Below are 19,548 nucleotides of genomic sequence, written 5' to 3' on the forward strand. Positions count from 1 at the left end.
TGTTTCATAAAATTACTTTATTAGTGTAAATTTTTCTCTGCAAAAAAAGATGGTATCTGGATTTTAATTAATCATCCTGCTATTTTATCTCCACATTCTTCTCCAACATTATTTCCTGCAATTTAAGAATGCCATATGTTATAGATATTTGTATTCAGCCCCTTGGAAGGATATGAGCTCAAGAAATAAGTGGCCATATATCAGTGATGCATGTGGCCCAGGTAACAGGAATCTTTCATGCTCAATCTTTGTCAAACAGGATACAGCCTCTGCTTACATGAATCACTAACAGGGAACATGCCATTTAATAGTACAGAATAGGAAAACAGAAAGGGCTCTGAGTCTGGTTGCTATAGGAAACACAAGCCCTGGCAGGAAATGGCATCTCAGTTACACTTTCCTGTTCTGCAGAGGTAGGGAGGGAGACCACTGAGACGCAGCCTGGGTTCTTGTACAGGAGGCATCCTGGGCTGTGTCTCTGTGCTCTCCGTGTGCAGTAATACGTGGCTGTGTCCACAGGGTCCATGTTGGTCATGGTAAGGACCACCTGGCTTTTGGAGGTGTCCTTGGAGATGGTGAGCCTGCTCTTCAGAGATGTGCTGTAGGATTTTTCGTCATTCGAAAAAATGTGTGCAAGCCACTCCAGGGCCTTCCCTGGGGGCTGACGGATCCAGCTCACACCCATTTTAGAATTGCTGAGTGAGAACCCAGAGACGGTGCAGGTCAGCGTGAGGGTCTCTGTGGGTTTCACCAGCGCAGGACCAGACTCCTTCAAGGTGACCTGGGACAAGACCCCTGTGGAGAAGACATAAGAAGATGAAGCCCACAAAGGAGAGAACTGATGTTTCACTTCTGAGGAACTCCCTGACCACAGCACTCACAGGAAGGGGTGGTCAGCAGCAGGAGTGTGTAGCAAAGCGTGTCCATGGTGGGGCACAGGAGTCACTGAGCAAGGCCCCATGCTCAGCTTTTGAACCCAGAGGAGGGTGGAGCTGGTGGAGATTTGCATCCCCTCATCTGAGTCCTACTCTATGGGGTGCACTCAGGTCTCAGGACTCAGTAGGGGAGTGCATCTGTGGTGAGGAGCAGTTAGCCCTCAGGTGTGGGCGTCCACGTGTGCTCTCCATGGGGGACTCCATCTCATTTCAGGACCGTGCCTCTCAGCCAAGGCTCTGAGATTCCTGCTCTTACAGACAGGGTCTTCTCTAAGGCTCACCCAGGGAGCGTGCAGCTTTCTGGTTTTAGTCCTAGAGGATGGGAGTGGAAATCAATAGAGATGGTTTTCTTTCTTCCTTCAGGAGAAATAAGGGTGGGAATCTGGGAGAGCAAGGGGCTTCCCATAAGTGTTCTGATAAAAATCCTCTTTGTTTAGGGGGAAAGTGATGATTTTTTTAAATGATAGAGAATACATCAACAAAACATTTAAAAATGTGTTGTGTAAAGAAGTGTAAATGGCATCTCAGCCATTTACACACTGCAAGACACACTGCTTATTAGTGTGTCTGCACATAGGTGCATTCCTATAGGAATGTTCCATGGATAATCAATCTTGTCTTTACGCCCTGTCAGCCCTTTAGGAAGAGTAGACTGCATCTCGGACATCCCTCTTCCAGCGCATGAGTGAGCAGAGGCTTTAAACAGGGTAATTGGAGGAATCCCAGGGGAGCAGCTGGCAGACTGTTCCCAGCCTTGATTTCCACCTGCCCTGGAGGTGGTCTCTGTGCTCATAAGGCCATGGAGACTTTTGTCAGTTCAGATTGACGTAATTACTGCAAACAATAGTGTACAGTAATTGGAAATTTCTAGAACAATGCACGTATACATATACACCTCCATGCTAGACATTCTGAGCTCTGTGATTTAGTGGAAGTTAAGCATTTGCACTGCGGCCATAAAGTAAGATCGTTATGTAACTCACAATGTTGTTGTAAAATCATAGTTCTGCAATAATTAAAGGCTGGTGATTTACACTGGGCTCTATTGCTGAGAGTTTTGGTTGTCAGCTGCAGGGAACAAGACTAAGAGGCAGAGAGATAAAATTAGTTTTCTTAGATTTAGAAAATGGTCTGGATGTGGCTCATGGAAAAGAAGACAGTAACATTCAAAGTCGTAGCCAATAAGCCCTGGGTTTTTACCTCACTGACCCCTTCGAAGCTCAACTAAAGCTGACTTTCCCCTCTCATTGTCTTCAATAATGTTTCATAGTCTGGGAAAGATTAAGATTGGGCTAAATTTTGCCAATGTTACCTTTCAATTCATAATAAAAATGATTTTTTGAGTTATTTCTTAGAGTAAAATAATGACAAATTAGCTAAAATGTGTACCAATACCTGTGAGCAAATATAATATGGAAATAGGCATGTTCTAATACTAAAAAATAAATACTAGAAGTTGGGATGATATTAAGTGAAATTCAGTTGAGATGTATTGACCTGCATATTACTGTGTTATTTTGTAGTCAAGATATTTTAGAAAATCATAGAATAAAATTCAACATTCATTCCTGATAGAAATTCTCAAAAACTAGGTGTACAAGAAAGATATCTCAAAAAATAAAGTGCATATATGAGAAAAACACAGCTTTCATCACACGAAGAATGGAAGAACTGGGAAATTTTCCTCTAAGAAGTGAAAGAAGACAAAAATGCCCATTTTTATCACTTTTATTCAGAATAGTACTGAAATGCTAGCCAGAGTATTTAGTTAGCAGTAAAAGGAAATGACCTCAAATTTGGAATTGTGGAAGTCAGATTTCCTGTGTGCAGACAAAAAGATCTCATATTAAAAAAAAAACAAAGCCTTCTCAAAAACTATTAGAATTCATAAGCAAATTAAGTAAAATTGTAAGATTCACCATCTACATACAATAATTGGTGGCATTTCTATATGCTGACAGCAAAACACCTGAGAATGAAATTCATGAAGCATTTCCTTTTACAATAGCTGCAAAGTATACCTAGGAATAAATGTTACCAAATAAGAGAAAGATTTCTAGATGAAAACTATAAATTATTGGTAATAGAAAATGAAATGGACACACATAAATAGGACATATATCCCAGATACTCCACATTTATGGATTGGAAGAATTAATAGTATTGAAATTTTCATACTACCCAAAGTTATTTACAGATTAGATAAATTATCTATCAAAATAATAATGGCCTTCCTCACAGAAATAAGAAAAGCAATCCTACAATTCACACGTAGGCATGAAAGACCCAGAATAGAAAAGAACATCCCCCAAATGCATGGCATTTACACATTCGCAGTTCATTCATTTGATCATAACTGTCCCCAAACTCTTAACTCATTTCATCATCAACACTAAACTCTAAAGTTTAAAACACAATTTAAATATTAACTAAACCATACATGGGTAAGATTTGAGGTACAATTATTTCTGAAACAAATTTCTCTCCAACTCTGAGCCAGTAAAACCAGATATCTTATTTTATTGGGGCTGCTTTAACAAAGTGTCATCAAGTGCATGACTTTAACAAGACATATTTATTCCGTGCAGTGCCGAATGCTGGGAAGCTCAAGACAGCCAATCATGTGTATGTGAAGGTTTCCTTCCTGATTTGCAGATGGCCGTAATTTTATTGTATCATCTCATGACAGGGAAGCAAGAGAGAAAAGCTCTCTCATGACTTTTTATTAGAGCACTAATCTCATTTATGATGGCTTCACCCTTTTCACGTAATCACCCCTTAAATGGCCCACACCCCAATTACACCACATTGGGGATTAGGGTTCCACAATATTAATTTTGGAGTTGCATACACATTCAGTCCATAGCACTGGACAAGTTATTTGATTTCAAAATACAGTGGTGAGTTAGGCATAAAATAGACATTTTCTCCCCCAAAGAGAAAAATAGGAAAGAAAAGAGGGGTGACATGTCCCCAGCAAGTACAACGCATAACAAAACAAATTACCATTGGCCTTAAGGCTCAAGTGGAATCTTCTCTGGGCCAAGCTTCTTCTTTCCCAGCTCACTGCAGCAGCAGAATTAATTCCAATGCTTTAGGTAGAGGCACCAACGGGTAACTGCTGGGTTAAGGTCCCATCCCAAAGACCCCATGCAGCCCTACAGACAAGGCTAACTGGGAGTTCCTAAGTTCCAGGCAGTGGCAGGAGGTCTTTTCCTCAAGGTTTTAAGCATGGATGGTCTGGTCTGTTGAAACCAAGGTAGTGGTCATGATTACTTCTAAATAAATTCAAGGTTTATTTTTCTTTCTTCTGGAAGAATGGTGCACATTTGCAACCAAGTAGCTCCATCCTCTTAAATCTGAAGAATCTGACAGTATTCGTCCATTTTGTCTCATCTCCATCCTTGTTCTTTAAAACCTGCATTTATTCTCTTTTAATACAATAAATTCTTTATCAAGTGATATTACAGCCTCATACTCACTGTTCTCTTCAGAAAACACTTTCTGATTTTTGCAACACAGATAGATTGAGAATTTTCCAAGCCTTTAAGTTTGGATACTTTCTCCCTTATAATTTCATTTTCAATTCATCTATTTCTTATTATAAATGCCCAGGAGAAACCAAACTAAACTTTCAACATTTTACTTAGAAGTGTTCTCAGCTAAATATTCAATTTCGCTGCTCAAAGTTCTCTTTTACTAAATATCACAACATAGTCTAGACAAGTTTTTTTTGTCACTTTATAACAAAGATCACCATTTATCCAGTTTCCAATAGCACTCTACTCATTTTAATCTATCAGAATGACCCTTAATATATAAATTTCTTTATGCGTGTCAAAACTATCCAGCCTTTTACACATAACCCAATTCCAAAGTACTTTCCACAGTGTTGAAATAATTGTGACATCAGAACTCCACTTCTTCATCCCAAATTCTCTTTAGTCAGTTCAAACAGATTAAAAACGATCATACTTGGTAACTTATGCAACCTTAATTTTATCTCAGTTCCTCAATTCTGGAAATTCAAAGATAAACATGCTGGCAAGATAGGTTTTATTCTGAGGCTTCTACTGTTGGCTCATAGCAGCCACCATATCGCTATTTGGTCACATGACATCTTCACGTGGAGCATGTGTGTGTGTGTGTGTGTGTGTGTGTGTGTATGTAAAGAGAGAGAAGGGTTCGAGGAGAGAGAGAGAGAGAGATTCTGGTGTCTTTACCTCTACAGGCGTTAATTCCGTTTTAATGATTCCACACCCCTAATTTGCTGCACAATTAAATATTTCCTCTGTTCGTCCATTATTGAATTGTAAAGAAATAACTGAGGCTGGGTAATTTATAAAGGACATAGGTTTTATATGGCTCACAGTTGTGCAGGCTGTACAGCAAGTGTGGTGCTGACATCTGTTTCTGTTGAGTGCCTCAGAAAGCTTACAGTCAAGGCAGAAGTTGAAGGGGAGCAAGAGTGTCACATGACAATAGGGGGGAAGATAAGAGAAGGGAGTGGTACCAGGCTCTTTCAATCAGCTCTCATGTGAACTGATAACTCATTCATCACCAAGGGGATGACGCTAAGTAATTCATGAGGGATATGCTCCTAATGCCATACCTCCTAGCAGACTTCATCTCCAACATTGGGGTTCACAGTTCAACATAAGATTTGGAGAAAACACACATCCAGACCACATCATTCTGCCCCTTATATCTTTCTTACATTGCAATATACAATAATTGTTCCCCAGTAGTCCCTGAAAATCTGAACTTGTTTTGGCATTAATTCAAAATCCAAAGTTCGGACTCAAGGAAAAGTTCCTTTCACCTATGAGACTGGAAAATCAAAAATAAGTTATTTACATCGAAAGTACATGGGTCAGAAATTGGGTGAGGAGTCCTATGCTAAAAAGAGAAACTGGCCCAAAAATTGGGTAAAGATTTTCATGGAAGGCCAAAACCTAGTCGGACAGTCCTTCAATCTTAAGGCTCTAAAATAATCATTGATTCCATGTCTTGTGACCTGGTACGAGGGTGGGTGCCCAAGGCCTTGGGCAGCCCTACCTTTGTGACCTCCCTGATGCAGCCCATAAGGCTGCTCTCATGGGCTGGAGTTGGGTACCTGTGGCTTTTCCAGACTCGAGCTGCAAGCTGCCTGTGGATCTACCATTCTGGGGTCTGGAGTTTGGTAGCCCCCTTCCATAGCTCCACTTGGCAATGTCATGGTAGGGACTCTGTGTGGAAGATCCAACCACACATTTTCCCTGTGATTTTCCTGAAAGATTTACTTTGTCCCCTAAAAGAGGGAAGTGCATGGTAGCACTTTATGTAATTTAATGATGTATCTGAAAACTTCATGGTCATACAAATACACATACATGCACAGCAGCCCAGCAAAGACACATAAGTACGCTCAGGCAAAATGAATGTATATTTAAACACCAAAACACCATGCCCATTTATTTCATATTATTCTAATTATTTAATGGCATTTAAATTGTGTTTGCAGTTTGAGATTGTAGTACAAAATAATGTTTTCCTATGTGTATGTCTGCCTATTCCAATATTTAAAAAAACAAATACACTTCAATACATGTTTTGGTAAAACTGTATGTAAATGCCATTCTTGTCAAATATGTCACTTCAATGTGCAATGGTATTTATTTTAAATATTGGCCTGTTATTAATAAATTGAATAACTAATAAGGCAAGCATCACTTTTTAAATTGTATTACATTATTTGTTGGTTTTAGATTGTGGTTCTCAAACTAGGCAGGATAAAAATTCCTTATTTGAAAAGTTTTGCAAAAGAAATTTTGGGCATGAATATTCAATACAAACTCTAGTCTTTATTTGCCAATATGCCTTTATAATAGAGACCATCCGGCATTATGAAATTAAACCCAGCCCATGCTTTTCAGGACTCTCTCACAATGGCAGCTTTCTAGAGGGTGGCGTGAGAGTGTGCAAGCACATGGGGATTTGGACTTCATAATCAAAGGACTAGTGAGCCCCAGGCCTGAGCACATAGAGGGCAGCAGGAGGTGAAGAGCCCACTCTGTGGTACTTAAGGAAGGGAGGATATGGGATGAGGGTGATGTCTGCAGGGACCTAGAAAAGGATGAGGAGGGCAGAGAGTGCAGGTAGATGAGCATATTCTAAGGAGAATTGTTATACTTCTAAACTTGTTTGGCTTCAGTGATTATGAAGAGAAGGGAGCTGATTCACCAGACTTGGAAGACAGAAAGTAAAGGGACTTTCTTTTTCTGCATGGAGACTGAGGAAGATAAAAGGCTTTCAAAGAAGAAGGGAAGGTGGAGAAACAGTCTGAAAAACAGGACACTGGAAGCCAAACAAAGTGGAGAAACAGAGCCTTTAAAGTGCTATTTATTTTCCACAAACAGCAGATGAAAGAAAAAGAAACAAAACACTATGCATATGCTGAGTTAAAGTTAGAAAACATATACAATCATTTGACTATTACAGCACAAAACCACAAAACTCTACTCATGGAAATAGTTTGTATTGAGGATATGCATTTTTTTTTCTAAAACAGGGTCTCACTGTCACCAAGGCTGGTGTGCAGAGGCACAATCACAGCTCACTGCAGCCTCAACCTCCCAGGCTTAAGGAATCCTCCCTCCTCAGCCTTTCAAGTAGGTGGTTGCACCAATCTCAGCTATTTTTTCTTTTATATATAGAAAGCATCTCACCATGTTGCCAGGCTGTTCTAAAACTCCTGAGCTCAAGTAATCTGTCTGTCTCAGTCTCCCCAAGTGCTGGGATTACAAGTGTGATTTTTAAAATTTTACTATTTTAATAATAGTATTATTTTTAATAATTAAAATATATAAATAACCTATTTTAATAATTGTCCTGAGAGATCATTGCTAGTATTACTCAGAAAATACGCAGCAATAAAAGTTGCATTACATCCCTGTTCTAAGTTAGTGTTTTGTAGGTAAAAGAAATCATGGAATTAAAAGGAAAAAACTGTCAGACATCCTGGGGAAGACTTTTGCTTGACCAGGTCAGGAATTTCCAGGGTCTAAAAGGAAATCACAGCCTCTGAAGCTCCTGATGTGCAGCTGCCTCCTAAGAGAATCTGCGTGTCCTGAGTGCCCCCTGGTGGTTCTGAGCGCCCCCTGGTGGTTCTGAGTACCCCCTGGTGACCAGAGCCCAGAATTGTTGTCTTTAGCGCCACCTAGTGTCCTGAGCGCCCCCTTGTGGTTCTGAGCACCCACTGGTGGTCCTGAGCGCCCTCTCGTGGTCCTGAGCGCCCCCTGTTGGTTGAGTACCCCCTCTTGTCCTGAGCATCCCCGAGTGTTTCTGAGCGCCCCCTGGTGTCCTGAGTGCCCCCTGGTGGTTCTGAGAGCCCTCTGGTGGTTCTGAGTACCCCGTGGTGACATGAGCGCAGTAGTGTTGTCTTGACCGCCACCTAGTGTCCTGAGCGCCACCTTGTGGTTCTGAGCACCCACTGGTGGTCCTGAGCATCCCGTAGTGGTTCTGAGCACTCCCTGGCGTCCTGAGCACTCCCTAGAGGTCCTAAGCACCCCTTTGTTTCCTGACCACCCCATGGTGGTTCTGAGTGCCCCATGGTGTTTCTGAGCAGCAGCTACCACGCAGTTCCCTCCTGTCTTCCCGCAGAGATTTTTGTGTCTGGGCTCACACAGATCTTCCCTCTCCTGTGTCCCTCACTGTGATACACGGCCTTGCCCTTGGCTTTCAGGTTGGTCATTGTAAGGTAGACTGCAGTTGAAAGGGTGTCGCTTGGGAATGTTAACTTATTTGTACTCATGGAGAGTAACCCTGAGAACTCCCATATGATCTCTCACCGTTGCTATCCACACCAATTCCTGTTGTGACGCACGCTGGACCAAGCTCATGCTGTACCCAGTAAACCCGAAACCAGAGGTTTTGCAGGAGAGTCTCAGTGAACCGCTGGGCTGTACAATTTTTCCCCTTCTGACTCCATCAGTAAACATCACACAGGACTTCTGTGAACACAGAGGAAACAGACTGAGAACAGCCCCAAGTGGAGCAGCCACAGCTGGACCTGATTCACAAGGGACACTAATATTGAGGGGGATGAGAATGGAATCCAGATCAGTGCAGATCCCATGGTGTGGACACTGAGGAAGGGCACAGACATGGGGTGGCTCCATACCAGGGCCTGAAGGAAGAGGGGATGAGCTGCCTTTCATGAGGAGGGGTGGGACACATTTCCGTGTCTTCATGTTTGTGGTCATGGGTGCACTGCTCAGCATTGCTCATGCATCCTCTGTGTCTACATTTCAGGAGGGTAGGGTCAAAGGATTTCTGGGTCTGGAGGCACAGGGTTATTCTGCCTATTACTCTTTTTTATTCTCTGATGTGGACGCTGTTTAGGTATCTTCATAGTAGCAAACATTATCAACAAATACGTCCAGTAAGAAAATAAAAATACATTTCCAGAGAAAATGGACACCTGTCTCTAATTGGTGCATTTAGAGCTGCAAACTACTGTTTCTAACAATAAGGCAAAGTTAGGTTACAATGAAAAAACTACAGATCTACACTTTATTAGGCAGGGGATTTATAATTATCATTATCTTGAGATCATTTTGCCACAAAACAATTCAACATTGAATATATGTGCCTGTGTAAGGAAACAGTAAATGTGGACATATGTGTACTTATCTGAGTGAATAGTTCACATGGAGACATGTTTGCTTGTCTGAGACAAGAGTCCACATGAGGAAAAGTCTGTTTTCTGAGGAAAGCGTAAATGTAAGGACATATGTGGTAGTCTGAGGAAAGTGTCCATGTGGGGACATGTGTTTCTGTCTGAGGGAAGAATCCACATGAGTAAAGGTGTGTTTGTCTGACAGAAGACTCCACATGTTGACAGGTGTGTGGACTCATCTGAGGGTAAATGCCCATTTAGGGACAGTATATGCCTGAACTGAGCTGAAGTTTGGGGAAAATCTTTCTCAATCAGGGAAAGAAAATAATCCTGTGGGTTATTTGCTTGTCAGGATGAAAAAACTTGGGTCACATAGAAAATTGATTTTTTTAAATTAAAGATCTTTAGTGAATGTCAACATCTTATATGAAATAAGGAAAATTAGTTCATTCTTTGTTGCATGTATCTCATGGCATCCTATCCTCACCAAATAAGTTATTAGATAATTTTATACAGTCTGTATTTGATCCTAGGGATAACATACTGCTAAATATCATTTTGAATTATATATATTTAGGTTTATATTTTTCATCACAAAATTATGAGCTTAGACAAATTAATTGTGTCATGTCTCAACTATTGCATATCACTAAAAATAGTTTTACTCTTCTTAAACATTGCCTTTTTAACTTATTTGATACCCACTCTGTAAATTCCTGGAATATCCTCTATATGTTTACTTGACTGTAGTTTTGGCTTTTACAGAATTCAAATAAAGAAATTATACAGTGTAATTGAAATGACTTCACTGAAGAAAGTAGAAAATGAAGTTGCTGATCTAAGGAACTTTGAAAATAAGGAAACTCTATAAGTTTAAAGTATAAAGAAACTGCACATAAGCACTCTATTCTAGTAGATAAAAATGGTTCTAAGAAGGGTACAGCTTTACATTTCTGATACTGCAATGCATGTGTCCTGAAACTGTGCAGCTAAGTAATAAAATGGCATATGGTGGGGTGGGTTACTCACTTTGCAGTGGGTGATTATGGATAGTCAAGGAAGCCTAGAAAGGTCCGTATGCTGTTAACATAGTTGGGTGAGGATACCAGTGTATTCTCATTTTTAATGTGATAAAGTTACAGAAGATAAGATACATAAATAGTTTCAATGTGTCCTTAAACATGAGTTCATATAAACATGCACATTTACTAGGCCAGTTGGTTGAGAGGTCCTAAAAGTACTTATACCACATTAACAACACATATACCCAGTATCACAAATTTTATTTTAATACTATATTTTAACATCAGAAAGAAGCAATCTTTAGAAAAATGTCTGATTCTATGTATGAAAAGGTTAATATAGAAAATGGGCTTAGAATGTATTGTAATACCAGGAAACAGGAAAATGTTCAAAAACAAAAGGATGAGGTGTGCTGCAAGGATGCAGCATCCAAACTAAATGAGTTCCCAGCACCTAATAAAGCTGTGGTGATTTGAACAATAAAATGAATAATGTAGCATGGATTTACTTCAAAGTATGAAATAGACATCCATAAACCAATATGGATATTGATAGATGACTAAATAAAGAAATAATGGGAAAAAGAACACATCTCCTTACAGAGATATTCCAAATATCTTAGGGTGATAGTCCTCTAATCAAGTAGGTGATGTTTAAACACTCATGAGTAGATTGTGGCCTGAGATTTGAGACATGGAAAAAAAATCACTATTAGTATATTTTATGATGAGATTTCAGATGTAATGCCAAAGACATGATCTATGGATAAATGAAATTTTACCTGTTTCTTTAATTTGTACAAACACACACACACACATACATATTTCTCTGCAATACACACTGACAAGGGAGTAAAAGACAGCAACAGACTTGGAGAAAATACTTCCAAGTCACATATTTGTTAAATGTTTTCTTTTGATTTGTTAAATGGCTTTTTTGATCAATATGCAGGTATACTTACAACTAATCAGAAGAAAACAATGCAATTAAAAATTAACCATGTATGAATCACAAGAAAATCTAAAATAGACAAGTGGAATCTAGGTAAACTAAAGAACTTCTGCACAACAAAAGAAACTATCAGCAGAGTGAACAGGCAACCTACAGAATGGGAGAAAATTTTTGCATTCTATCCATCTGACAAAGGGCTAATATCCAGAATCTACAAAGAACTTAAACACATTTACAAGAAAAAACATACAGCCCCATCAGAAAGTGGGCAAAGGAAATGAACACACACTTCTCAAAACAGGATATTTATGCAGTCAACAGAAAAATGAAAAAATGCTCATCATCACTGGTCATTAGAGAAATGCAAATCAAAACCACAATGAGATACCATCTCAAGCCAGTTAGAATGGCGATCATTAAAAAGTCAGGAAACAACAGCTGCTAGAGAGGATGTGGAGAAATAGGAACATTTTTATACTGTTGGTGGGAGTGAAAATTAGTTCAACCATTGTGGAAGACAGTGTGGTGATTCCTCAAGGATCTAGAACTAGAAATACCATTTGACCCAGCCATCCCATTACTGGGTATATACCCAAAGGATTATAAATCATGCTACAATAAAAACAAATGTACACGTATGTTTATTGCGGACCTATTTGCAATAGCAAAGTCTTGGAACCAACCCAAATGTCCATCAATAATAAACTGGATAAAGAAAATGTAGCACATATACACCATGGAATATGATGCAGCCATAAAAAAGGATGAGTTCATGTCCTTTGCAGGGACATGGATGAAGCTGGAAACCATAATTCTCAGCCAACTATCACAAGGACAGAAAACCAAACACCACATGTTCTCACCCATAAGTGGGAGTTGAACAATGAGAACACATGGACACAGGGAGGGAAACATCACATATCAGGGCCTGTCGGTGGTCAGGGACTGGGGGAGGGATAACATTAGCAGAAATATCTAATGTAAATGACCAGTCGATGGGTGCAGCAAACCAACATGGCACATGTATACCTATGTAACAAACCTGCATGTTGTGCACATGTATCCCAGAACTTAAAGTATAACAAAAAAAATTAACCAAGTATCAGGAGAGGCATCTCACCAAAAATTATACGAAAAATTTTAAATATGATTTTTTTACTGGGGACACGTGCATTTAAATAAAAATTAGATCCCATTACTCACCTATTAGAATGGTTAAAATACACAATTCTTATAATGATAAATGACAATATGAATGTGGAAAACCAACAACTATCATGCATTGATGATGGGAATTCAAAATGGGACATGCACAAAAGGAGATATTTTGGCATTTTTTAAATAGAGATAAAAGTAGAGTTAAAATGTGATTTGTGTCTGTGTTCCAAAATATTGACAACACTGATTCAGAAATTGATGTTTACAAAAATACCTACAGGGGAAATTCTATATCAGTTTAATTAATTTGATTCATTCTCCAGTCCCTGAAATTTGCTTACAGAATAAATCTTGTATGAAAAATCTCTCAAATAGTTAAAATTTCTCAAACATTTATATTGTTATTTTTCTTTAATGACTTACTTAACGTCATTTTCTGAGAAAGTCTTCAATGTAATAATCCTTGTCATTTCCTCCATGCCAGCACAGCTGCCTCCTTCCTGGGGTTTCTGACACTCAGGATGTGGGTTTTCACACTGTGTCTCTCACACAGTAATACATGGCCGTGTCCTCAGATCTCAGGCTGCTCAGCTCCATGTAGGCTGTGCTCGTGGACGTGTCCGTGATCATGGTGACTCTGCCCTGGAAGTTCTGTGCGTAGTCTTTGTTACCATTGTAAGGGGAGATCAATCCTATCCACTCAAGGCCTTGTCCAGGGGCCTGTCACACCCAGTGCATATAGTAGCTAGTAAAGGCATATCCACAAGCCTTGCCGGAGACCTTCAATGAGGACCCAGGCTTCTTCAACTCAGCCCTAGACTGCACCAGCTGCACCTGGGAGTGGGCACCTGTGGAGAGGAGACAGGAGTGGATGAAAGTCCCCTTGACTGGACTCAATCCCCTTCTCAAGACTGGGACCTGGGAGCCCCTAACCTATGGCTGCTGCCACCAAGAGGAGGATCTTCCAGGTCCAGTCCATGATGAGAAGCTGTGCTCTCAGGGGATTCTTTTGAGGAGGGATGTAGTTGTTTGTGATGCTCTCAGGGCACAGAACATATTTACTTCAGTGAATATCAGCATATTTGTATATTCATAAGACAGAGCATTTTATAGCTCAAAGCCTGATTCATGATAAGAAAGGGAAGACAAATGACACATCAGCCTTACAAGAGTGAGATGCTGATGGTCCAAGCCCTAACCCTGCTGGAGGAAATGCATGCCCTGCTCCATTTACAAACATTTGTGGACAGACGTCCTTTCACTGAAGAATAAGCCCATATAGAACAGGCTCCTCACTGTGAACTTGTATTTGATTAGCATAGAGACCACTTGGATCATTTTTGGAACCATCACTCTCCATGACATTGAGAAGGTGCCTTGGTCTTTTCCTGGACCCACCAGATACCAGCACAGCTCACTGGTGACTCTCAGAAAGTGCCTGCTGATGTCCCACATGAGTGTCCAGCAGGGCCGTCTGAGATCTGCTGTGTGCTCCGGAAACAGTGTCTCCAGCAACCGCCTGGTGTCTGATCCCCCAGGCTCTTCAAGAGAAACACTCTTCATTTACAGATTTGCCCTGTGACGCATAATTAGAGCTGATTTTCTCATTTCACGGACAATGGGAATCAGAAGATGTAACAGGAGTTTGAAGTTCTTTATGAACTCTCTATTCCCAAAATTCTTGTCAAGGAATTTGTGTTTTCAATAATTTTGGCTTACTTTTGAACTCCATTTATTAGATTTTCATGAAGTATTTACATAATTCCAGTTCATATCTATAGATCCTCATCTTTACATATTGATTTTTGACTCACTAGGTCTATGCACCTGCCACACTCTCAGATCCACCACTGCCCTGTCACTCACACAATGTAGGCAACATTAATTAAAACTGAAATCTGAAATTCCTATGAATTTCTTATTCATCAGAATATAGTTTCTTCAACTAGTCTGTACCCTTTGAGTTAGTAAAAACATGCCAATCCTTTATATTCTCACTCTTAGATATTATAATCCTAGAAACCCACTTTAAAAAATAGTTCTCATTGCTTTAAGTTATATGAATGGTTTGGATGTAGTAGGATATTTAAAGGCATGTCAGTGACCTATTGAACACTTATTTTAGATAGGTTTTTTTCCTGACAAAAGAAGACCCAGGCCCTGAGAGAAAACCTTCTCCCCAGCCTCGTGTGCACCTGCTCTGGGGCTGGACCTGTGCTTGGCGGCTCCCGAGTGCCCCCTCCAGCCAAGCCCTTGCCTTGCAATGAGGTTGCTGTGGTGGCTCACAGATATTTTCCCTCACAGTCTCTAGCCCAGCATGAGGTGGCTGTGTCCTGGTTTAGAATGCTCCTTCAGTGACACCATACACTGCTGATACCATGTCTTTTTAGAATTGATTAGCCTTACTAAACCTATTGAACTCTACAGGGAGACCCAAAGCAAAAATTCTGTGACACAGAAGGGAGCCCCTTCTCTGAAACTTCACATTTCCTGAATCAGGGGACACACAATGAATACAAAAACCTGTAGGATTTTGGGCATGCCTTGGTTCTTCATTGGGCTCTTGCAGTTGAATGTTGCATCTGAGAACACCTGCAGGTACAGATACATTCAGAATAAAGCCAACTTTGTATCTACTATTCCAATAACACATATTTTCCTTTCCTCCTAGTTTCTAGCCTGTAAAAAGTGCCTCCTACACAGACACTAGGCCTAGGTTTATGGCTTTTTTTCTCTTAGAGATCTAAGGCAAACAGAATACAAGTGGAGACTTGGGAAGTGAATACATTTTTTTTCTCAGCTAGGAACCCTGCAAATGCCCCATGATAAAATAATCTGAGGTCAATGGAATTGCCAAGTCCTTGTGCTCAAAAAATGTATGTCAGAGGCTTCAGATTTCCCCACTATCCTTGTCTTATTCTCTGCCATTGACTTTCAGTTTCCCTATGTTCTCCTCCTCAGATAGATTCTGCACATTGTCACAGTTTTATCTTTAACCCAGATTAACTATCCTGGTGAGAAAACAAAGTGTGCATCCTGGAGGTATAATATGTTCTTACAATTGATTCTTAATAATTCAGTCATCTTTTTTTCTCTGGGCTGTGGCCTATACACAGAGTCTCCAGAAATGAAACTTATGCTTTTCCTTTTCTGTCTATAACGTTATAGGATTATTTATCTATTGGCTAATTTTATCCACTTTTACGATAAAGGAAGGCTGCTGGGAGAGGTCTGTAATGGTGATGGACTACCTTACACCACATAGATAATGTTCTAGATATGACTTTCCCCTGGATGGTCTATCTAGGGAAATTTCTCTATGTATTTCACAGAGATTAGGTCTTTTGATGACTTATTTAGGAAAGGATCTACATCAATTTTCACCTAAAGAACCTAGAGGTTCCCGGAGGAAACAAATGGAAGAGTGTGGGGTGTGGGGTCTCTAAGATCTCTCACCTTCACACTAGTTCAGACACGCCCTTTCTGTTTATTTAGTTCAGATTTACATATAACAAACCACACAGCCAGGCTCATCTAAATTGTCACATGCTTGTTTAAACACATTGGAGAAGCAGTTAAGTGTAATCATCACATTGATCTCAGATAAACCTGGGTCCAGTCTACTGTTTACTTTAGCTGAGAGCAGTGTCAGTGACTCACTGGAGTCCACATTTCTTCCCTGAAAAAGCTTCACTACCAAGTACACTAAAGAGTTGTCATGGAGCCATTGTGAGGTTGAATTTCTTCCTGTCAGCCTGTCATGAAGGGTATTTTGAATGATGAAGACTTTTACACTTAGATGGTAGTGACTTCCATTGTTGTTGAAATGGCTGGCAGCCCACAATCCTGTTTCTCCTCTCAACTCACCTGAATGTCTCCATGAACCCCATGGAGAGTCCCTCAGGACTCTCCTTCATGGATGACTCTGAGGATTGTTAGTGTGCTCAGTGCTACACACAGAGGCAGCTAATGGAGGTTTCTCAGTCCACTGACATGTTGGGCTCATAACACAGGACACATATCCAAGAGTGGTCAATTCATGTCAATGCCAATGGATGTTTAATCGAAAGGACATTATGTTTAGTGCATTGGAGTGTAAAAGCATCATGATTCGTGGCAATAAAGCCACAGACTGAATGCTTTGCAGAAGAAGTGAGCTCATTGTTAGAAGAACGAGGCCTGCCCCCAGGAAGTCAGTCTCTTTAACAAAAGCAGCTGAAACATGGTGTCCTGAGACCTTGTGAAAATGCATTTTCTGGAGTATAGAAAGGGGAAAGCTATTCTTAAATCATTGGAAGAAACCATATCAGAAATTTTATCAACACAGCAGTGAAATTCCAGTAAGTCAATGCTTGGGTTTATGTTTCACAATTCAAGAATCAACTAATAAATTTACATAATTGCAAGGCTACTCCAACAGAGGGAATTTTGACCTATTTAATTAATAAAGCAGCCTTCACTCAAAGACACACTCCGGAGAGATCTCCAACTTTAACCGATCTCTGTAACCTGAAGTTTTCTCAACAGATTCTTTTTCTCTAGACATCTGCAAATGCAAAAACACACTTTGTATATTTGTGCATGAGTGATCTAGAGAAGTCCTTGTCTTCTTAACGAAAGTGCATAGAAATATAACTGCATCACTTACTGTGAACTCACACTTCACTGGTTTCAAAAACCTGTCACCCGTGTGATGGGGCAATGGGTGCCCCTGAGAATATGCTGATTTTTGGACTGAACATGTTCTCCACTCCTCACTTGACTTCATGGTTCCTCGCTCATACAGATGTGTCTGTTACTGGAAACCCAACACTGATATTCAGCAGATTTTCCTCTTAGGAGACTCATATTCCCTCTCTCTCTTTTTCTCCACGTGTCTATCTCTCTATCTTTCTCTGTCAATACTATTTTTGGTGAATCATCCTGAATCCTGCCAACAGCCTCCATCTCAGATTCTGCCAATATTCTGCCTCAAAGATAATTAGGGGCAAACTCATCCTTGCCCAAGGTGGGAAAATGCTCTGGACTTATACCAGTTTTATTAGAGCCTCATATGAAGAACCATGATAAAACATTGTTTGTTTTTGGATTATACCTCAAAGCTAAAATTCTTTTTCATGATGGCTATGTCTTTCTATATTCCCACAATCATGCAAAGCGGTATGGAGGCTCCAAATAAACTAAAACAGAAATGCCATATGACCAGCAATCCAGCTTATGGAAATATACCCAAAGGGGATGAAATTAGCACCTTGTGAAAATACCTGCTCTCCTGTGCTTATTGCAGCACTATTCACAACAGCCTAGGTATGGAAACTGAGTGTCTGTCGATGTACAAATGGATAAAGACCATGTGGCATGTGTATATAATATAACATTTTCAACAAGGCGAGTGGATTCCCACAATCACTACCAATGCATTCTATCCATTGCAGCCCCTCCCAGGGATCTGGCAGATCCAAGTCAAGTAGTGAGCACTGGTTATGATGGTGTGGCCAGAGACAGTGAAGGTGAGGCAGAGCATCAGTGCGAGCTCTTCAGTTTCAGGGCTGACTCCTGAAGCTGCTCCTGGGACAGGGCATATGAGTACATGTAGAATCAGTCCCTGTCAATCACGTGTGCCTACACTCACCCCATAGACCCATGTCTGACATCTGAGACACTCACCCTGGGGAGCTGTCACCAGGCACAGGAGAAGACACAATAATGTCATCATCTTAATGAACACAACTGTGCATTCCCCAGATACCTCAGCCCTGCCTGAGGGGAGAGCTATTAGCTTTCACAGTCCAAAAGCATTTTATACCCTGGAGCTTGAAAAATAATTTGGATATGGCACCACCTTGTACTTACAAGAGAAAGGGCAGTGGTCAGACTCCCCCTGGCTTTGATATGTTTTATTGTTGTGTCTGTTTTCTTGCTGACATGAATTACTTGCTTGACAAAAACTACAGCCATGACAGTTCATAAAATTTGCTTTATTCTGATTTTCCTATCTGGGGCATTTGAATTTCCATATTAAGTGAGAGAAGAGCATACCTCACAGGAGCAATTAAAAATAACTCTTTCTAGCTCCTTAGTGTTATTCATGTACTACACTGTCCTTACTGCCAAAAATCTTCTGGGAAGTTTTAAGTAAAACTAAATCATATATTGCATCTATAAGTTAAAAGTCGCATAACTTTCAGAAACACATGAACTTTATTTGCCAAAGGTACATCTGCTAAAACTTACAACGCAGGGTCTGCTTTCTCAAGGACACGAATGGTATCACCATATTACCTAATTCATGAAAAGCCCATGGATTTTCAACTGCACCTTCAATGTTAGACTCTGATTCATGAAATGCAGATATAGCAAAGTATTTTAGGGGATTTATGTGCTGTGCAGAAACATTCAACAGGAAGTTAAAGATGCATTCCCACCAAATCTTTCTAATCATCTTTTTATTGTCAACAACTTTAAAATTCTTTATTTTAGAAAAGACATCAGAGAATAGCAGCTTCAAACATTGTTAAATGGCCCTATTATTTAACATTATCTACAAACACAGTGGCAACTCCAGGATGTCAATCCATAAGTTTATGAAGTGAAGCTGAGGTGGGTTACAAAGGTTGAGAAAATTTGTCTGTAGTTGTAGAATCAATATGAAGGGTGTCATCAATGTAAGGTTGAACAGGCAGCGTCTGGGATTATGTCCTTGCAAAAGTAATTTTTTATAAGGTTGTGGTGTCTTCTATCCAAGATTGTGGTTAAGCCAAGTCTATTTATGATAGTTCTTGTTATCAGCAGTATGTGCCTAAGAACCCTCCTTCATGGTCA

General features: G+C 40.1%; 1 pseudogene and 1 gene segment (V, D, J or C); both read right to left on the minus strand.

Annotated features, from left to right (window-relative positions):
* Positions 1-304: 304 nt before the first annotated feature.
* On the minus strand, positions 305-927 carry LOC100939610 (immunoglobulin heavy variable 2-26-like). The segment is given in 2 exon segments: positions 305-795; positions 882-927. Coding segments are annotated over 2 exon segments (537 nt in total).
* Positions 928-13,257: 12,330 nt separating this feature from the next.
* Positions 13,258-13,705, minus strand: LOC129052482 (immunoglobulin heavy variable 1-18-like; annotated as a pseudogene).
* Between the last annotated feature and the right edge of the window lie 5,843 nt (positions 13,706-19,548).

Source organism: Pongo abelii, chromosome 15 (genome assembly GCF_028885655.2).
Source record: "Pongo abelii isolate AG06213 chromosome 15, NHGRI_mPonAbe1-v2.0_pri, whole genome shotgun sequence".
NCBI lineage: Eukaryota > Metazoa > Chordata > Mammalia > Primates > Hominidae > Pongo > Pongo abelii.